A 19,602-nucleotide genomic window follows, 5' to 3' on the forward strand; every position below is an offset into this window, starting at 1 on the left:
CTTTACTCTTTTTGAAAGCAACATTGTTTCTCTGTATTGGTTTGTCTCCTTCTGACCATCCATCTTTAATCATGCAAAGGGTAAACCTTATGTGATGGAAAATTCAGTACATACGGCCGATCAATTCATACTCCTCACCTAAATAGTTTGATTAACTTTAAACTTAGAATGTGGCTGCATTTAAACAATGCACGATGATGATGCTTACCTGGTATCACTTTACACACATGAACTCATGACATCAGATTAAAACATCCATAAATTTAATGACTAGGTTTACATGAACTATGGGTGAGAAAGACTGGAGAAAATAAACAATTTCATAGTATTTAGTGCTGCATATTTGAGTCCATAACTGAATTTGCTTGATAAACACTCATAGCCTTAATTGATGGCTTTCTGACTGGCAATGAGAGAGAGAGATGCTGTGTCCCTGAGCAAATATTTTCAGGGTAAGAATTTGTCACACATTCTATCTAGTGAAGGGCTGACCACCACCCACTTCTGTTTGATCAGTGAAACCAGATGTTCCAGCTCCTTAATCCCCTGCATGTTGAGAGTGGAGATGAGGTCTGAGGAAAAAGGTATACAGAAGAAATAACTGAGCAGAGTTATGTTTATTTAGATTGCAAAATGATAGGTCAGAAATGCTATCTGAACAATAAAAATGAATATTGATACAATTTTATTTTTTTAAATGATTAGATCAAGTTGAAAGGACGATGACAATAATGTGAAATACTGATCAGGAAGGCAAAGACAATCAATTTAACATTAAAACATTAAAACTGACACATGTTTTAAACATGCTGTCACGACTCACACATCAGATCAATTCAGTTCGTTTGTTCAAACTGCAGCTCACGAATGCTTATGCTCAAATAAATTTGTTAGTCTCTAAGGTGCCACAAGTACTCCTTTTCTTTTTATGATTACATAAGAAGTTATGACCAAGATTTTCCAAAGTGCATGAAGTTTTTAAACCAAACAAACAAAAACACCCACAAACCTAGACAGAGGAAGATTTTCCCCAAATGTTTACAGTTCATTCTGAGATTTCTGCATGGGGTCAGTTTCAAACTTCAAAGTTGCTAGAATCTGTGACCTTAATAAAATACTGTTTTTTCTTGCGGGCTTTATCTTGGCTCCCCCCCACTCAAGTGATCCCACATTTGAATCACTAACCCTACCCTATACTCCCATGATGAGGCATAGCAAATTTCAAGACAAACGATGTAAGATTGCAGATTTTAGAGCACTGAAGAGTCATCCTTTATACAGAAAGCAGCTTTTAACCTTAACCATGGGGAGGTGCCCTACACCGCCATCACCAGAATAGGTTGGCATCCTTTCCTCTGTGATAGATGATGGAAATTGCAGGCTATGATGTACATGGTTTGCAATGTCTCACATAACTGAATAGTCCAATCTGAGATTTGCATCATCTTTGGCAGTTATTGCAAATGTATGTATCTTGGTTGGGAGCTCCTTGCTTCCTACCAGCTCTTTTCTCTTCAAGCTGGAGGAGCCAGCTCCTGTTATGGACTTTTAATTGCTGATGGAGACAATAGTGCCACTTGTTATGATCACCTGCCAAGATTTCAAATCCATCAGGATCAATTCCAATTCCTTCATATCTTGCTTGCATGTGTCTTTATAGCAAAGCTTGGGATGTCCTGTTGTTCTTGTTGTGCTCTCTGGATAGCATGTCCTTGGGTATATGTCCTTCTTCCAACCTACTCAGATGGCCCAGCCAGCACAGTCATCTTTGCTTGAGCAGGGCTTTCACACTTAGTAAATTTGCCCTTTGAAGAACCTGTGTTGGTGACTTTATCTTGCCATTTGGCATAAACAGCATAGGTGGAAACTGTTCAACCTTTTCTCCTGATGAGCATAAGTTGTCCATGTTTCCCCACCATATATGAGAGTGCTGAGCATGCAAGCTTGGTACGCTAGCATACACAGCCATCACCAGAACAGCAAGCTCAGAAAAGTGAGAAGGGGCCCATTCATCTCAATGGGATGCTCTCAACTAGATGAAAGGGAATATTCAGTGGAGATGCATATAGCCTGAACAATAGCTCTGAGATGTATAAATGGCTCCATTCATATCAGTGGGTGTTCCTTTACCTTAATTCCCCGGGATCAAAGTTAGTTGGGTGCTAATTATAATATCCATCCCAAAGGGGATAGCCTCTGCATCTCAGTGGGGGAAATTCATGGGGGGATCTACAGAGAATAAATAATAATAATCACTGATCCTAACTGTCTATTATAAAAGAAATTCTGAATCTTTTAGTGAATGAAACTTCCATGGATCTTTGAAAAATGACTGGCCTGGCAAACGTTCTCTGTAATTGCTGAGTGCAAAGGTTTCAGCTAAATGTTACATTCCAAAGCGTATCCAACTACCTTGTTGTTCTTGGATGCTTCAGTTGCATGTAATCATGGTGTTAAATTCTCTTATAGCTCAGAAATTCCTGTAGAGTGTTTGTGTACTTTCTGGCCTCAGAGAATATGCAAATATTCACAAATAAAAGGATAGTTCAAATCCCATAGCTTAAGGTTATGCAAAGTTAAGCTGAGTTTGGGGAGTGCAGTTGACTCTATGGCTGAGTCTGTTGTGGTGATGTGATGGGTGATTTATGGGGTGTGTGTGTGTGTAAGACACAACAGTAGGAAATAAGCAGAAGGAATAGATGAATTTTTTAAGAAACAAAGACCCTGGTTTCATACAAATGTCCCTAGTAATAAAAAGGAGATAATAAAAATACAGAGAACATAGTTTGGTCATTGGGCTTATTCATGAGCCTGGGTCTGAGCCAGCTGAAGGGTAAAAGAAGTCACCATGCTCTCCTGCTATTTTCATTGCCAGATCCTATGCAATGGGGAGAGCAGTTGCCAGTGGGCTGGTGCTTTTTCTCCCACACAGGTAAGCAGAGACAGGGGATTGGAGGAGGGAAGAAAGCTATTCCAGGTACCAGGCTGGTGCATTCCCAAAGAGGAAAGCAATAAGCTGGGTTCAAATTGCGACTTTTAGAGCCATAATTTGGTCCCCACCCTGCTTCTTGGGCAGTACAGCTACTCCTTACTCAGGCTGAACAGTAAGATAACAATCTAGCCTCTTCAATAATGTATTATTTCTACCCTACCATAGGTATGACACTCAACACCTTTTGAGACTGAGGGCCAGATCCTCAGCTGGTGGACATTGGGGTAACTGCACTGAGCGACACAGATCCACACTAGCTGGATCAGAATGTGGCTATGCATCCTTGGGACTTTATTCTGCCTCCCTTGAGTTCATTGGCAAAATTCCCATGACTTCAACTGGTGTAACCAATGTGCCTACTAGAGAGATATCTCTTTAAGAGATCTACAGTAGAACCTAAGAGTTACAAACTGACCAGTCTACAACACACTTCATTTGGAACCAGAAGTACAAAATCAGAAAGCAACAGAAACAAAAACCCCAAATCAAACAAAGCAAATACAATGCAGAACTGTGTTAAGTGTAAACTACTAAAAAAAAGGGGGGAAAGCAGCAATTTTCTTCTGCATAGTAAAGTTTGAAAACTGTGGTAAGTCAATGTTAAATTGTAAACTTTTGAAGGAACAACCACAACGTTTTGGTCAGAGTTACGAACAACCTTCATTCCTGAGGTGTTTGTAACTCTGAGGTTCTACTGTATGGAGAAGCAGAGGGGGAGGAAGGAAACAGGAGTAAGTTGTGTCTGACTAATTGTTGCTAGACTCACAGACACACAATTAGCACGCCACACCGAGAAATTTCTCAAATTAGGTGTGGTAGTTTTGGGCATGCTCAATAGGTTCCCTGTAGCTGAACTTCATGAGGGCAGCTAGCGAGGGCAGTGGCTTTACAAAAGGCCATGTGGTTGAGTGGGCTGGGAGAGGCTGAGCCGTAGAAGCAGAAAGCAGGCTGTTTCCCCCTAACTCTGAAGCATTTTGCAGCAGAACTGTTAAAATCTATATACTTAACTGAGTGGTGGTTAGTTAATTAGTTAGCTGACTAGCTAACTGTGAACTCAACAGAGGAGGAGGAAGAGTCTGCATGGATTTCAGCTGAAGATTTCTACAAGCAAGTGGAGGGAAGATAGGGTTGCAATGCTTTTGGCTCAGAAAATTGATCACCAACATCTCCACAAAGGCTGTAAATGAGACTCAACCTTAGCTTTTGAAACTCGTGAGCTCCTTCTCACTAAGTTTCTGTGGAGACTGACCTGTTTAGATTTGTTTTCTTTATTTCTTTGTCTATAACTGTGAAGATAATGTATGTGGATTATAAAGTAACTGTGTTATGTTATGGACATTTGTTATTTATCATAAGATTTTATAAAACTGGAATTTAAGAATTAAGTTAATTCCTTTTGTTCTTTTCGGACTTGATTGTGGGGAGGGTGACCCTGTGCAATCCTTGCTGAAAATCATACGCAGCATACGGGTTGCATAGGGCACCTGATAATTTGGGGCACCTCCGGGCTGCGGGGCCCAGGCTGTTCCGCTTGTGCTGTGCTCTGACTCCGCTGTCCCTACCCATAGGCAGGCTGGCCGTGGTTGTGTGCAGTTTGCACCCGGCGTCTTCCTCACTGCACATGTGCAGAGTGAATCAGGACAACCAATCTGCAGCATGGGTGGGAAATTTTTAAAGAAAGGTGGCCCTCCCCCTGGCCCCTCCCCCTCACCCACTGCTCACTCCTTTAGCCCACCCACTGGCTGGAGGGCTTCTCTCTGCCCCCTAGGAGATGAACAAGGAGCTGGCGTGGAGCTGTGGGTGCCGAGAGGGAGCCATGCACACTGGAGAGCAGAATCTCAGCTCAAAGCTGGGTGCGTGGCGGGGGCCCCTGGCCAGAGCTTCCATCACGTCCACCCCCATGCCTCGAGCTGCGTCAGAAGTTGCGCCAGGCAGGTGGGCGGTGGAGGGAAGCCCCAAGTCCCGGCAGAAGCCACGCAGGTGGGTGGCAGAGGGAAGGGCAGCGCCGGGCAGGGGGTGGTGGCTGGGCTCCCTCGACACACTGGTATCAGCAGTACCAGCGGAGGACCGCCTTCCCCTCCCCCTTCCTCAATATCTCCCCTAAGGAGCCCCCACCTTCCCTGCCCCCATCCCTTAACATTCCCCCTTAGATAACTTGCGTAGGGCTCCAGATTTCCTAAGGACAGCCCTGATTCTGGATCTCCATGTGCTTTTATACAGGAACTGTACTTTGGCACTAGGAGAAGGGCGGTGATGTAAACTCTAGCCCACCCAACAGTTACACTAGGAAACAGCAGTGCTTTTTCAGTTTCTTTGAATCCAACCCCAGAAAACATTCAATAATTCTTTTTATTTTTTGCTTGGAATTACGGTTATAATCTTTAAATATAAACACTGACTGTTTATAGCAGAGCTTGAGTCATTTTGGCAAACAGTCTGAAGTGTTTGGACAGCATATGGAAATGAAAAGAAAAGCACTTGTAACTTCATTTCTAAGCTTTTTCTCCCCTATGGATGAAAGGATATTAATAGCTAAGCTTGCTCTCTATGGTTTAATCTATGTATAATAAAGATGCTAAATTAATCTGCCCTTTCGAGTGTGGTGCAGGCTTCCCTTACTGGGACTCAGTTCCAAACTCCCCCTGCTTGCCTTAGGATTGAGATCCCTATAACAGCCTTTGAGAAGGCAGGAATTCACCCAGAAATCCCACCAACACTGTTATCCATAACAAACACTCAACTTGATCAGCAGCAGTCACCTTGATCAGCAACAAACAGTCCTAATGTCCCCCGGCATCAGTCGCTCAGTTGCCGATAAGGGCCCTGCTTGCCTTTGGGCTCTGGCTAGTTCTTATATGGAGGTGTAACACCGACAGACCCCAGTTGTCAGCAGGCAGGATTGAACCTGGGACCTCTGGAGCTTAGTGCATGAGCCTCTACATCATGAGCTAAAACCCACCGGCTCTTAGCTAAGGCTGTAGAGCAGATTCATTTGATCTCTCTCTCTAAGTGGTCTCGGTGCCACTACATGGGACAGAACAGCACACCCAGGATGTGTGTGGTTACACAGGGCCAGCTCAAAGGGGCCATGTGTTCAGGTTGTTCCTGCCCCAAGCCTGGAGCTCAGACTCCCGGCCATCTATGGTCCTAGCAGCAGTTACATGTAGCTCTCCAGCAGCCCATGCAGTTCTTTCTCCAATCCCAGCAGAGCTGGCAGCTGGAAGTAGGGGTGGATTGCCTACCAGCTCTCTAGCCAATCAGAGCTCTTTGGGTATGCACACTGCCCAGGCGCCTCTACATATGCAGCCCTAGGGAGGGTACTGGGGCTCAGGAGCAAGAGAAAGAGAGTGGAATAGTTGCACTGCAGGGAGGGTGAGCAGCAGAATTCCCGCTTCAGCATGGTTGGGGAAAGGATGACCCCCAACATCCTGACAGCCGGGAGTTGCCTCCCACTGGTCAGCTTTGCTCCCTGATCTGGGCAAGCTCTGCACAGCAGCAAGGAGGAGCTGGAGCCGCTGCTGTGGAAGGCTGCAGGGAAGTTTTGGGGCTGGTTCCCACTCACTACCTTGACAGTGCACACTGCCCTGCTGCCCCTGCACACACAGCCCAGGGGAGGGAAGGGGGGCAGGTGGGGCCTGGGTTCAAGGGCCAGAGAGTGGAGTGGGGACCAAGCAGCTGCCCAGCAGGGCGGGGAAGCAGCAGAGCTCCTGGCTCAGCATGGACTGTGGGAAAGTTTTGGGGCTGGCAGCCTGGGTGCCCCTGCACATGCAGCCTCAAGGAAGGCAGGGGTAGTGCAGGAGCAAGGGCAAGAGAGACAAGTGTGACCAAGCGGCTGCCTTGCAGGGAGGAGGAGCACCAGGGCTCCCGGCTCAGCACGGCCAGGGGAGGGATGACCCGCAACATTTCAATGGCTGGGAGCCAACTCCTGCTTGTCAGCTTTGCTCCCTGCTCTGGGCAAGCTCCATGGAGCAGCGAGGAGGAGCTGGAGCTGCCGCCGCAGCGAGAGGAGCAGGAACAGGGAGCATGCTCGGCCAGGCAGTAAGGGCGCTTCTGGCCTCGGCACTGATTGCCTGCAACATTGCTCCTCTGTCGCCAGGAACTCTGGGATACATCTGGAGGACTGCTGGAACCTGAGTCAAGCTGAGGACGTGTGCACACAGGAAAACAATAGGGCTTGGACCCTAAGTCCCAGCTTAAGATGGGCTCAGAGCTTCGAGCCCTGCAGGGTCTTGGGACCCTAGGTCCGAGCCCTAGGTTAGCACAATTGGTGTGTGGACACAAGGGGTGGTGGGTGGGGGGTTAGCCCAGGGATCGGAAACCTTTGGCATGGGGCCATCAGGGAGATTTTCTGGCGGACCAGGATGGTTTGTTTACCTGCAGTGTCTGCAGGTTTGACCGATCGCTGCTCCCACTGGCTGCGGTTCACCGCTCCAGGCCAATGGGAGCTGCAGGAAGCAGCGACCAGCACATCCCTTGGCCCATGCTGCTTCCCACAGCTCCCATTGGCCTGGAATGGCGAACCATGGCCAGTGAGAGCTGTGATCGGCCGAACCTGCGGACGCTGCAGGTAAACAAACTGTCCCAGCTCTCCAGCAGCTTTCCCTGACAGGCTGTGTGCCAAAGGTTGCCGATCCCTGGGTTAGCCTAAGCTTATATTGCTGGGTAGACATATCCTGAGAGTCTGGCTTTGCCTGGTTGCTTATTCCCAGCCCTCCCACTAACCAGGGCTCTTGGAGCAGGGCCTTCTTTCACAGCACTATTGCTGATCTGTGGAGCGGTGGCTCCATGTGAGCTTTTTAATGTGGGCTCTTCCCTTTCAGTTCTTCTCAACAGGTTTGGAATGATTAGATCTGTATAGAACTTTCATGAAGAAGGTTAAAATAAAACTCAACCGGTTTTGTTTCTCATCACATACTCAAAACTCCTCCCAGCTTTGCTGGAAAGTTTGAGATACGGTTCCTTCTCAGTGATTTATGGATTTACACAAAAAGAAACATGGTTCAAGTTTTCACATGAAAACCTAGAGGAACTTTGGTGATTTTGACTGAGCTTGCTGGCCAAGAGCCTGATTCTGCAAAATGCTGAACACCCTCAGCATTCAGTTGAAGGCATCCAGGTCCTCAAAGAGCGGTTCAGGTTTAGGGGATTTCAAAAACTATGCTTGAGATCAGTGGTTAATTTAGGTGGGCAATGAATGCAGGATCAGTCCTCATGTGGGTAAATCAAGCCACCCAACTCACTGGGGCCACATGTAGCTGCAGATAAGTTGCACACAGATACTTAGAACCAGATCCAAAACCCATTGACGTCAAAGTGCTCTGAATTTATCTGTAAAATACTACATAAAAGGGATAGTTAACAGTCCTCGTCCATTCCTTAGGCTGATTTTAACTCTGAGCTAAAAAACTTGAAATTCCAGGGTTCTAGATTCCTGCAGACTGCAGGAAATCCTTGTTCTTGCATGAGAATTATGTTGACGTTATAGACTTAGGACCAAACTCTGCATCGACTGACACCCTCTGCAATCCCATTAGCCCTGACTATACCCTCACTCATACGAGCGTAAACCATGGGTAGCTCCAATGAACTCCTTGAAGATATGCTGGTGTAAGAGAGGTCAGAATCAGTGCTACTGCCTTTAAGGTGGTAGCAAAGGCTGGAAGTAAGCAGAGAGTACAACTACAGCATTCTGTGGAAAGATGAAATCTTACAAAAGGCATTAAGATGTTTAAGTGCACCAGCTGTGTTTGATCAAAACTAAAACACTGAAAAAGAAACAAAAAAATATATCAATCCTGGGATGAGAGCTTGCATCTCCTGGAACATCAAAAGGCATATTATTATTCAGTTTATAAATGCCCAGGGAGGAAAGACATAGGATGCAAAACTTTGATACACCTTTATCTCAAAAAGTGCTATATAATTCAGCTAAAACAAATTCCAAGATGACAGTAATGTGTGAGTGTATATGTAATTTTCCAAAATATGTTTTCAGTTAGATTAGCTATTTACATAATTACATAAGGCTGGAAATCACTCACCAATTCATCACTCATTCATGACATCAGGATGACACTTTGTCAGTGAGGCATTTGGCTGCAATTACTTAATTAAATGGTCATTTTGTAACTGCTTAATAACAGTGATATCTGGTGACCAAATCTTGCTCACTTTACTCACATGAGCAGTCCCACAGAAATCAATGTGTGCTCCCCTATATGGCCTGCTAGGTCTCATAGTTCCCCAACCAACCTTTATGTAAGGGTCTTATAGAATTTAACAGGGTTCTATAGAAATCAATAGGAGTCTATAATAATTGCTCTCAAGCCCTATCAGATACAACAGAGAACTTTCTACAGGTTTTTTGAACTACCCTATAGAAAGATCATTCTCTAATTCAAGAGGATGGTTTAAAAAAGAAACCTATAGCAAGGTTATTACTCTTATTAAATTCTATAGGACTTCTTAGAATTCTGTAGAACTTCTTCCTTTAGGGGTGGCTACCTATGGAGACATTATTAGGGACCAGTCTTTGCACTTAAAAGAGTGCAAGGACTGCAATTGTGAATGGTCTTTGCATGTGGAGTGGTATATAGGAAACATCACTTCTCTTGCACAGACTGCAGTGTGACCTGGGATCCCTCCATTTTCACAACCTCAGTGTTCCACTGTGCTTTAATTTGTGTGCTTATATATAACCATAGGACGGGTTTGCTACAGCTCAGAATAGTGTCCTGGCTCTAGAATATATTTCTTACCTCTGATGGATGTCCGACTCTGATAAAAGTGCAGAGGGGATCAAAAGCCCCTGTACCACAGGCCAGGAGGTGTGTTCTGTTGTACCGGTGAAGGACACGGATGTAGTTTGCACATTCATCCTATTTTTAAAAGAAGAGGAGAAACTTAGTATTCAGGATAATTTAAAAACAACCCCACTTCCTCTGAGCCATGGGAATCTCTCTACTACCCTTGTCTAAGTACGTATGTGGATGGTCTAGGTATACTTAATCCTTCCTATGCTCAGGGAGGATGGATTACAAGAGCTCTTGAAGTTCCTTCCAGCCCTACATTTGTATGATTCTATAACTCTTATCACTGCAATACCTGAGCACAAATCACAAGCATTAATGAATACCTGTGAGATAGGGTATCCCCTTCTTACAGACAGAGAAACAAGGAGATTAAGTGATTTGCCCAATGTTACATGAAAAATCTGCAGTCCCCATGGAATAGAATCCAACTCTGCTCATTCCCAGGGTCCTAACGACGAACCCATCCTTCCTTCCTCTAATATATATGGTCCAAAATGTACACTTATTTACATCTGTGTAATTTCAATCATTTTATTGACTTTTGTGGAGTTACTCTGTATTTATACTAGTGTAGCAGAGACCAGAATCTGGCTCAGGATATATGGTAGATGGGCCAGAGGGAAATGCAGATCCAGCAAATTAGAAACATAAACTTTGTTATATGTACTTCTAAGAAAACCTATTAAACCATATTTGTTATGTTCTTGTGAAAGAGTGTTTAGTGATCTCTCTCTCTCTCACACACACACACACACACATACACATACACACACACACACACACACACACATTATATAGTCTGTCTTCAGAGAAGGTTACCTTTAACATGCCCACTAGATCTATTAATAGATCTGTAGATGTTTTACTCATTGACAATCTACTGTGTTAAGGAGCTGCAGTCACTGTTACAGAATATATTTCTTACCTCTGACTTATGTCCGACTGATAAAAATGCAGAGGGGAACTGAACGCTCTCTATCACAGGCCAGCCAAGTCCACAGTTGCCAACTTTCACGCAGTAAATAAGCACCTGACTTTCACAATAAGCCAAAAATCAAGCTATTCCCTTTTCAAAGCAAGGCTAAAACAAGCCAATCCCTAAAAACCCCAACACTCTGTGTGACTAGATCCCCCCTGGTGTGCAGTCTGGGACTGCGGTGGGCCCGCTGTGCACCCCTGACTCTCTCCCCCCCATGTCCTTGCTTGCCCCACCTTGCCCCTGCTTGCCAGGAGCCGATCAAAAAAAGAAGCAACAAGCTACGAGCCAAACAAGCAATAAGCCAAAAACTAGCCAACAAGCAACTCACAAGCCAATTAAGCCAAAAACAAGCCCAATTTCTGCATTTGGCATGTCTGCAGCTGACACACATGATTTAAAGCAATAGAGTTTTATTTTGGCTTGAGCTACATCAGTAAAGCATAGCCCAAGTCTAAGGTTGTGCACATGTTGTCAAGGTTTCCCAATTCTATCGTCCTATTTAGTCTCTTACAAGCTTTCTGCAATAGTGTTTATGACTACAATACTTAAAGTTTTACTGCTACAAGATGAACTTATAACCTCTTAAGAGCTTGTAAAAGGAGCCTGTAGTAGTGTTACAGAATAAGAGGTGGTGAAGAAAAGTGTGGAATACCTAAATACTGAGATGGCTATTAAAACTTTGTACACATCTTATCATGTATCATATGCGTCGTTCAGAGCAAAGTGGGAAAGGTGGCAGCAAAGATAAAAAGCAGAGGCAGTGAAAGGTAAGGGGCCTAAGAATGTGTTGTTGCCACCCTGACTGAATTGGCCTTGTCAATACTGGTTCTCCACTTGTAGGTAAGGTAGGTAATTCCCTTCTCTTCATATGTCAGTATATTTATGCCTGCATCTGTAATTTTAACTTCAGGCATCTGAAGAAGTGGGTTTTTTTACCCACGAAAGCTTATGCCCAAATAAATCTGTTAGTCTTTAAGGTACCACCAGACTCCTTGTAAATTTCTAGCCCTCATGGTTGCAGAGAATAGCTGCAAAACAGAAACATTAAAGACTCAAACACCACAGTAAAATAAAAAGACCCATAAATTACCTAAAAAAAAATCCTACGGAGTTTGAAGTCAATCCCATGATTTTGGAGGGGCCTGACTCATGATTTTTGTCTGTTTGGGGTTGGCAATACTGATGATAGAGAATTTCATAATCAATCATGGATTCCCGTGAGAAAAAACATTGCAGTGTTCCATGGTAATGGCCTCAGGGATTGTAATAATATTATTGTAAACTTCAGGGGGTTTGAACTATTATAGCAGAAGAACATTGTATATTTCTATAAGGGAATGAGTATTTAACTTCCCTAGAAACTTGTAAGACTGCGCCTGGGGACAAAATATCATAAACTGTAAAAGCACTGTGAGCAAAGGGAAATGAGGCTTTGATTGTAATACTGTCCTCTCCTGAGAGGGAATAATAGATAAACCTCAAGTGCTTTAACAATCAGACTCAGTTAGATAAATTCCACAAGTTTGGGTAATATTGAAAACATCTTGATTCTGTCCAGTCAGGTTGGAAATCTGAAGACACTTAACATTAAAAAGGTTGCAGAGCAGTTTTAAACTAAGAGATGGGGGAAAGCCAATTGCTGCAGAGGAGCATGTGGATCAAACAGAGACTTCTCTTAGAGGAGAATCTATTGATAGAGATTCTCTAGGTTTTAGTCAGGAGGAGAGGATGGAAGAGGATAAAGTATGGGCCAGATCAGATGAGAAAAATGCACATAAAGAATCTGACACATCAGAAAAGGGTAGACAAATAAGCAGTGACAAGTTTTTAAAGTTCTTGTACACAAATGCTAGAAGTCTAAATAATAAGATGGGTGAACTAGAGTGTCTCTTGTTAAAGGAGGATTTCGATATAATAGGCATCACAGAACCCTGGTGGAGTGAGGACAATCAATGGGACACAATCATTCTGGGGTACAAAATATATCGGAAGGACAGAACAGGTCATGTGGGTGGGGGGAAGGGGTGAGTGGCACTATATGTGAAAGAAAATGTAGAATCAAATGAAATAAAAATCTTAAATGAATCAACATGTTCCATAGAATCTCTATGGATAGAAATTCCATGCTCTAATAAGAATATAACAGTCGGGATCTATTATCGACCACCTGACCAGGACAGTGATAGTGACGATGAAATGCTAAGGGAGATTAGAGAGGTTATCAAAATAAAAAACTCAATAATAGTGGGAGATTTCAATTATCCCCATATTGGCTGGGTACATGGCACCTCAGGACGAAATGCAGAGACAAAATTTCTCAATACTTTAAATGACTGCTTCTTGGAGCAGCTGGTACAGGAACCCACAGCGGGAGAGGTAACTCTTGATCTAGTTCTGAGTGGAGTGCAGGATCTGGTCCAAGAGGTAACTATAACAGGACCGCTTGGAAATAGTGACCATAATATAATAACATTTAACATTCCTGTGGTGGGAAGAACACCTCAACAGCCCAACACTGCGGCATTTAATTTCCGAAAGGGGAACTATGCAAAAATGAAGAGATTAGTTAAACATAAATTAAAAGATACAGTGACTAGAGTGAAATCCCTGCAAGCTGCATGGACACTTTTCAAAGACACCATAATAGAGGCTCAACTTAAATGTATACCCCAAATTAAAAAAACACAGTAAAAGAACTAAAAAAGAGCCACTGTGGCTTAACAACCATGTAAAAGAAGCAGTGAGAGATAAAAAAGCATCTTTTAAAAAGTGGAAGGTCAAATCCTAGTGAGGTAAATAGAAAGGAGCATAAACACTGCCAAATTAAATGTAAAAATGTAATAAGAAAAGCCAAAAAGGAGTTTGAAGAACAGCTAGCCAAAAACTCAAAAGGTAGTAACAAAATGTTTTTAAGTACATCAGAAGGAGGACGCCTGCTAAACAACAGGTGGGACCCCTGGACGATCGAGATACAAAAGTAGCACTTAAAGACAATAAAGTCATCCCAGAGAAACTAAATGAATTTTTTGCTTCAGTCTTCACGGCTGAGGATGTTAAGGAGATTCCCAAATCTGAGCCGTCTTTTGTCGGTGACAAATCTGAGGAATTGTCACAGATTAAAGTGTCACTAGAGGAGGTTTTGGAATTAATTGAGAAACTTAACAGTAACAAGTCACCGGGACCAGATGGCATTCACCCAAGAATAAAGAAACAATAGTAAAGAATAGAATTGTCACACACATAAAAGAACATAAATAGTTGCACAAAAGTCAACATGGTTTCTGTAAAGGGAAATCATGTCTTACTAATCTATTAGAGTTCTTTGAAGGTGTCAACAAACATGTGGACAAGGGAGATCCAGTGGACATAGTGTACTTAGATTTCCAGAAAGCCTTTGACAAGGTCCCTCACCAAAGGCTCTTACGTAAATTAAGTTGTCATGGGATAAGAGGGAAGATCCTTTCATGGACTGAGAACTGGTTAAAAGACAGGGAACAAAGGGTAGGAATAAATGGTAAATTTTCAGAATGGAGAGGGGTAACTAGTGGTGTTCCCCAAGGGTCAGTCCTAGGACCAATCCTATTCAACTTATTCATAAATGATCTAGAGAAAGGGGTAAACAGTGAGGTGGCAAAGTTTGCAGACAATTCTAAACTGCTCAAGATAGTGAATACCAAAGCAGACTGTGAAGAACTTCAAAAACACCTCACGAAACTAAGTGATTGAGCAACAAACTGGCAAATGAAATTTAATGTGAATAAATGTAAAGTAATGCACATTGGAAAAAATAACCCCAACTATACATACAATATGATGGGGACTAATTTAGCCACAGCTAATCAGGAGAAAGATCTTGGAGTCATCGTGGATAGTTCTCTGAAGACGTCCACACAGTGTGCAACAGCAGTCAAAAAAGCAAACGGGATGTTAGGAATCATTAAAAAAGGGATAGAGAATAAGATGGAGAATATCTTATTGCCCTTATATAAATCCATGGTATGCCCACATCTTGAATACTGCATACAGATGTGGTCCCCTCATCTCAAAAAAGATATACTGGCATTAGAGAAGATTCAGAAAAGGGCAACTAAAATGATTAGGGGTTTGGAATGGGTCCCATATGAGGAGAGATTAAAGAGGCTAGGACTTTTCAGCTTGGAAAAGAGGAGACTAAGGGGGGATATGATAGAGGTATATAAAATCATGAGTGGTGTGGAGAAAGTGAATAAGGAAAAGATATTTACTTGTTCCGATAATATAAGAACTAGGGGCCACCAAATGAAATTAGTGGGTAGCAGGTTTAAAACAAATAAAAGGAAGTTCTTCTTCACTCAGCGCACAGTCAAACTGTGGAAATCCTTGCCTGAGGAGGTTGTGAAGGCTAGGAGTATAACCAGGTTTAAAAGAGAACTGGATAAATTCATGGAGATTAAGTCCATTAATGGCTATTAGCCAGGATGGGTAAGGAATGGTGTCCCTAGCCTCTGTTTGTCAGAGGGTGGAGATGGATGGCAGGAGAGAGATCACTAGATCATTACCTGTTAAGTTCACTCCCTCTGGGGCACCTGGTATTGGCCACTGTCGGTAGATAGGATACTGGGCTGTATGGACCTTTGGTCTGACCCATTATGGCCATTCTTATGTTCTTATGACAATAGGCCTTATCCTATGATTTCACGGTACATCCTGCTTCTTATTGGGAAGAAATCACCACAAGAAAGGTCCTTCTCATGTTTTTCCCCTTCCATTTCTGCTTCCAGATTGATTTCAAAAGCACAAAAACATTAAAATAAGAATGGCCACACTGGGTCAGACTAAAGATCCATCCAGGCCAGTATCCCATCCTCCGACAGTGGCCAATGCCAGGAGCTCCAGAAAGAATGAACAGAACAGGTAATCATCAAGTGATCCAACGCTCATTCCCAGCTTCCGGCAAACTGAGGCTAGGGACACCATCCCTGCCCATTCTAGCTAATAGTCATTGATGGACCTATCCTCCATGAACTTATCTACTTCTTTTTTGAACCATGTTATAGTCTTGGCCTTCACAACATCCTCTGGCAAGGATTTCCACAGGTTGACTGTGTGTTGTGTGAAAAAATACTTCCTTCTGTTATTTTAAACCTGCTGCCTATTAATTTCATTTGGTGACCCCTAGCTCTTCTGTTATGAGAAGGAGTAAATAACACTTCCTTATTTATTTTCTCCACACCAGTCATGATTTTATAGACCTCTATCATATCTCCCCTTAGTCGTCTTTTTCCTAAGCTGAAAAGTCCCAGACTTATTAATCTCTCCTAATATATCTATCTATCTATCTATCTATCTATATCCTCATAATCAAGTGAACATAGGATATAGGACTGGAGGAGATATCCTGGGTCATTAAGTCCAGTCTTCTGCTATTGTAGGTAACCTCAGTGAAATGAGGGCTGAAAAAAGTTTACTGAACATTTAAGCAACTTCAGCAAGGTTCACTTCAGCTTCAGGTGTGTAAGGAGTGAGGTAGCTTGGTTGTTCATTTTTCAAACTTGGTGCTCCCATGCCCCCTAGGTGGATGAGTAGTATGTTTTTCATGCTAGTGTTGACCATTGATGTTTACAGCTTCCTAGGTGTCACTGATAATATTTGTTGTGGCTTTGTTTGCGCTTGACTGTTTGCTGTGTTTTCACACCTCAAAAGTATCTCTGGTCTTTTGAAATCCTCTCGTCCAGTGTTAGCTATCTCAGTGGCGAGTGCATTCATTAGGTTCTGACAATAAACTTGATGCTGTACAAAAATATACATCATTCATGTCCCAAAGAATTTTCAGTCTATGGTGCCAAATGGGAGCTCTGTATAGGTGTGAGCCCCGGCATCCTTGCACTGCTCCCTAATAAAGTCCCACAGGCTTTGTGTGGGGATAGCAGACCACAGGGGTGGATGTAACTTACACTGTATTTTATATATTACTATTAATTTAACTTGCTTCTTCTGGGTATGCTGTAATAAGTAGTCTTTAGGAGAGACTAGAATCAAGAGGGGCTGCAGCTTGGTGAACCAAGATACAATGATATTCCATGCACATGGCAATATGGACAAAGGCAGGGAGATAGGCATGGAAGAAGAAAAATCAATCGGGTGTCTAGATTGGCATTACTGGCAACCAATAGTGGATGAAGAGGGAAGATGTGATAGGAGACAAGGCCATTATTCAAGCCAGTGCAGAACTTGAAGGGAAGGCTAGAGGTGATATGTTCAGAGTGACAGATGAGATGAGGGAGATAATTTTAACAGTCACACTGTGGAGGGGGTGGTGATGGTTAAGTTAGTATCAGAGAGGCCTAAAATTAAGAAGTTGTAGTACTCAAAATAGATGTTAATATGGAATCGGATGAGAGTTTCAGCATGTGGGTCAGAAAGTAAGGAATGGATTGTTGTGGTGGGAAAATAGCGAGATTTGGTTTAAATGGATTTGTGGGGATAAGAAAGTTCTGATTTCCTCAATCTTCCTTATTAAATGAGATCTTTCATGAAAAAAAGAAGAAACTATCCGTTAGAAAATGACTTTCACTCTGATGCCAATCTTATTGCATCTCATGAACTAAGCAGTGCCGGGCCTGTCCATTACTAGGTGTGAAACCTCCACAGAAAACCCATGTGTGGTGGTAGCAGCCAGTGTGTTCATTGCTCAGTTACTGCTTAGTCTTGAAAGCAATTAAACCAGTGACTTAATGTACTAACAATAGTCATGCTAGGTTTCAGAGTAGCAGCCATGTTAGTCTGTATCCACAAAAAGAAAAGGAGTACTTGTGGCACCTTACAGACTAACAAATTTATTTGAGCATAAGCTTTTGTGAGCTACAGCTCACTTCATCGGATCTGAGCTGTAGATGTACACGGCAACATTCAGAATTGGATCAGGATTTTGAACACTCAAAATTTAAAGGATGCTTCGATCCAAGTTACTGGTTCAATCCCATCTCTAATTAAAAGGTAATTAATTTGCAATTAATTATACTTACAGCGTCTCTTCCTTTAATTGTGCATTCTTCTGCCTGCCGGGGTGTACTGGGCCAATGTATCTGAAATAACACAAGATCATTCAAGTGGGGATATAAAAGTGTATAATTCACAGCCAATCCAGCTTTTCCTCTTTGGATTGGGTTAAAAGAGTCACCACTTCCAATGTACAGTTTTTGTTGCTACACTCTATACAGTAATATTTTATAATGTTTTGTAATAGTCCAATTTTCAGAAGTTATTAAGCTAAATATTCCAATTTTTGCCAAAAGATTTCTGACTATACAAGTTAACTATACAGGTGTATAAGGATTTAATTTCTCCTGCATTACAGCTGGCGGTCTTCTCCATCAGATGGTGGAGAAAACTCAATATTCGTTCTCTGATTTAAAGGGAAATCCATGCACCAAAGCATTTTATACTAATTCAGTACAACTGTGCCCACTTAATATCCAAAGACTTTAAACACTTTCCCATTGAACACCAATCTGAAAATCACTTGTTTCCTGCTCTAAACATCACTTAGGATAGAATTCAGCTCCCACTGAGGTAAATGAGAATTTAGCTATTAACCTCATTGAAGGCAGAATCAGCCGCTTAGTGTCAATTATTGCAAGCCAAATGTCACAGGTGGCTTTTCAGTTAACCTATGCTATAGAATTTTGTTTCATTCCACTTTGTATGGATGAAAAATATATGAAACAATGACCTGGGTAGACTAGCCTGATGATTTCACTTCCTAGCACTTTAAGAACTGGAAACAAAAATGTCTCCACTTTGGGTGATACCATTTTTAGCTCAACGAAAATAAGATTTCTGCTTGGAAATTCACAGGTAATATTTAAAAAAAACAGTGGGAAGTGACTGTTGACATTAAGGTTTGTCAGTATTCCACTCACAGATTATTATTTTATCTGCTAATAGTGAGATGAAAAGATAGGAAAAGGCTACTTTAAAAATATACTTTTCAAAGGAATAAGCACTTGGAATGGTAAGATTGCACTGATACCCGGGCTATACTCACACCTGGTTTAACTCCACATAAAGCAACCACTCTGAGCAAATTCAGGCAGAGGAAATGTTTTAATCAGAGCTGGAACCATGCTTAGTGTCTCAGAACAACTCCCTCACTTCTTCCAAAGTCTAGATCAGTTTGAGGAAGTATTATGATCTACGGATTCATTTAGTTTAAGGTCAGAAGATCATATAGTTTGATCTCCTGTATATCATAAGCCAATTAAGTTTCACCCAGTTACCTCTGTATTGAACCCAATAAATGGTGTTTGACTAAAACATACCTTTCAGAAAGGCAACCTGTTACCAGAGATAGGACTGAAATAGATACATTTGCCTTTCCTCTTTTTTTTTCTCTCTTCATAATAGCAGTTTGGAATGCTAATTATACTCTCTTTGGTTTATAACCTCCAGACAAAGGGTGGAGTTTCAGAGTAAATGGCTAATCTTTCTTTTAAAGTCACTGGAATGAGAGCCCGAAGAGTGTGTCCAGATGGGACAAGATGGTTAAGATGGTTGGATAGAAGCACAAAATGTTCTATGCTGTCATCGTTTCTTATGCAGATTTATTCTTAATTGAAAGATTGGTTATTTTATAGAAACAGACACTTCTTAAATGTTTTTGTATCCCTGGACGCTACTCTCATCACAGGATATGAGCAATTTCTACCAAATGCAAGGGCAGTTAACGCCCATCTTACAGTGGAAGAGTAAGGCCCTGTGTGTATCACTGTGCTTTGTGGAGTCCTAGCATTTAATTTCCTAGCATTTAATAGCCGAGTTAATACACTTGTCTCCTCAGT

General features: G+C 42.3%; 1 protein-coding gene across 1 annotated transcript in view; it reads right to left on the reverse strand.

The window, feature by feature from the left end:
* The window catches only part of SEMA3E (semaphorin 3E), a 241,742-nt gene that overhangs the window by 82,135 nt on the left and 140,005 nt on the right, over window positions 1-19,602 (reverse strand). Inside the window, exons 3-4 of the mRNA XM_038409046.2 lie at window positions 17,788-17,847; window positions 9,751-9,870 (exon numbers count right to left, since the gene is read on the reverse strand). Of these exons, the coding sequence (XP_038264974.2) occupies window positions 9,751-9,870; window positions 17,788-17,847 (180 nt within the window). The remainder of the gene's footprint in view (window positions 1-9,750; window positions 9,871-17,787; window positions 17,848-19,602) is intronic.

This window comes from Dermochelys coriacea, chromosome 1 (assembly GCF_009764565.3).
Source record: "Dermochelys coriacea isolate rDerCor1 chromosome 1, rDerCor1.pri.v4, whole genome shotgun sequence".
Classification (NCBI taxonomy): Eukaryota; Metazoa; Chordata; order Testudines; family Dermochelyidae; genus Dermochelys; species Dermochelys coriacea.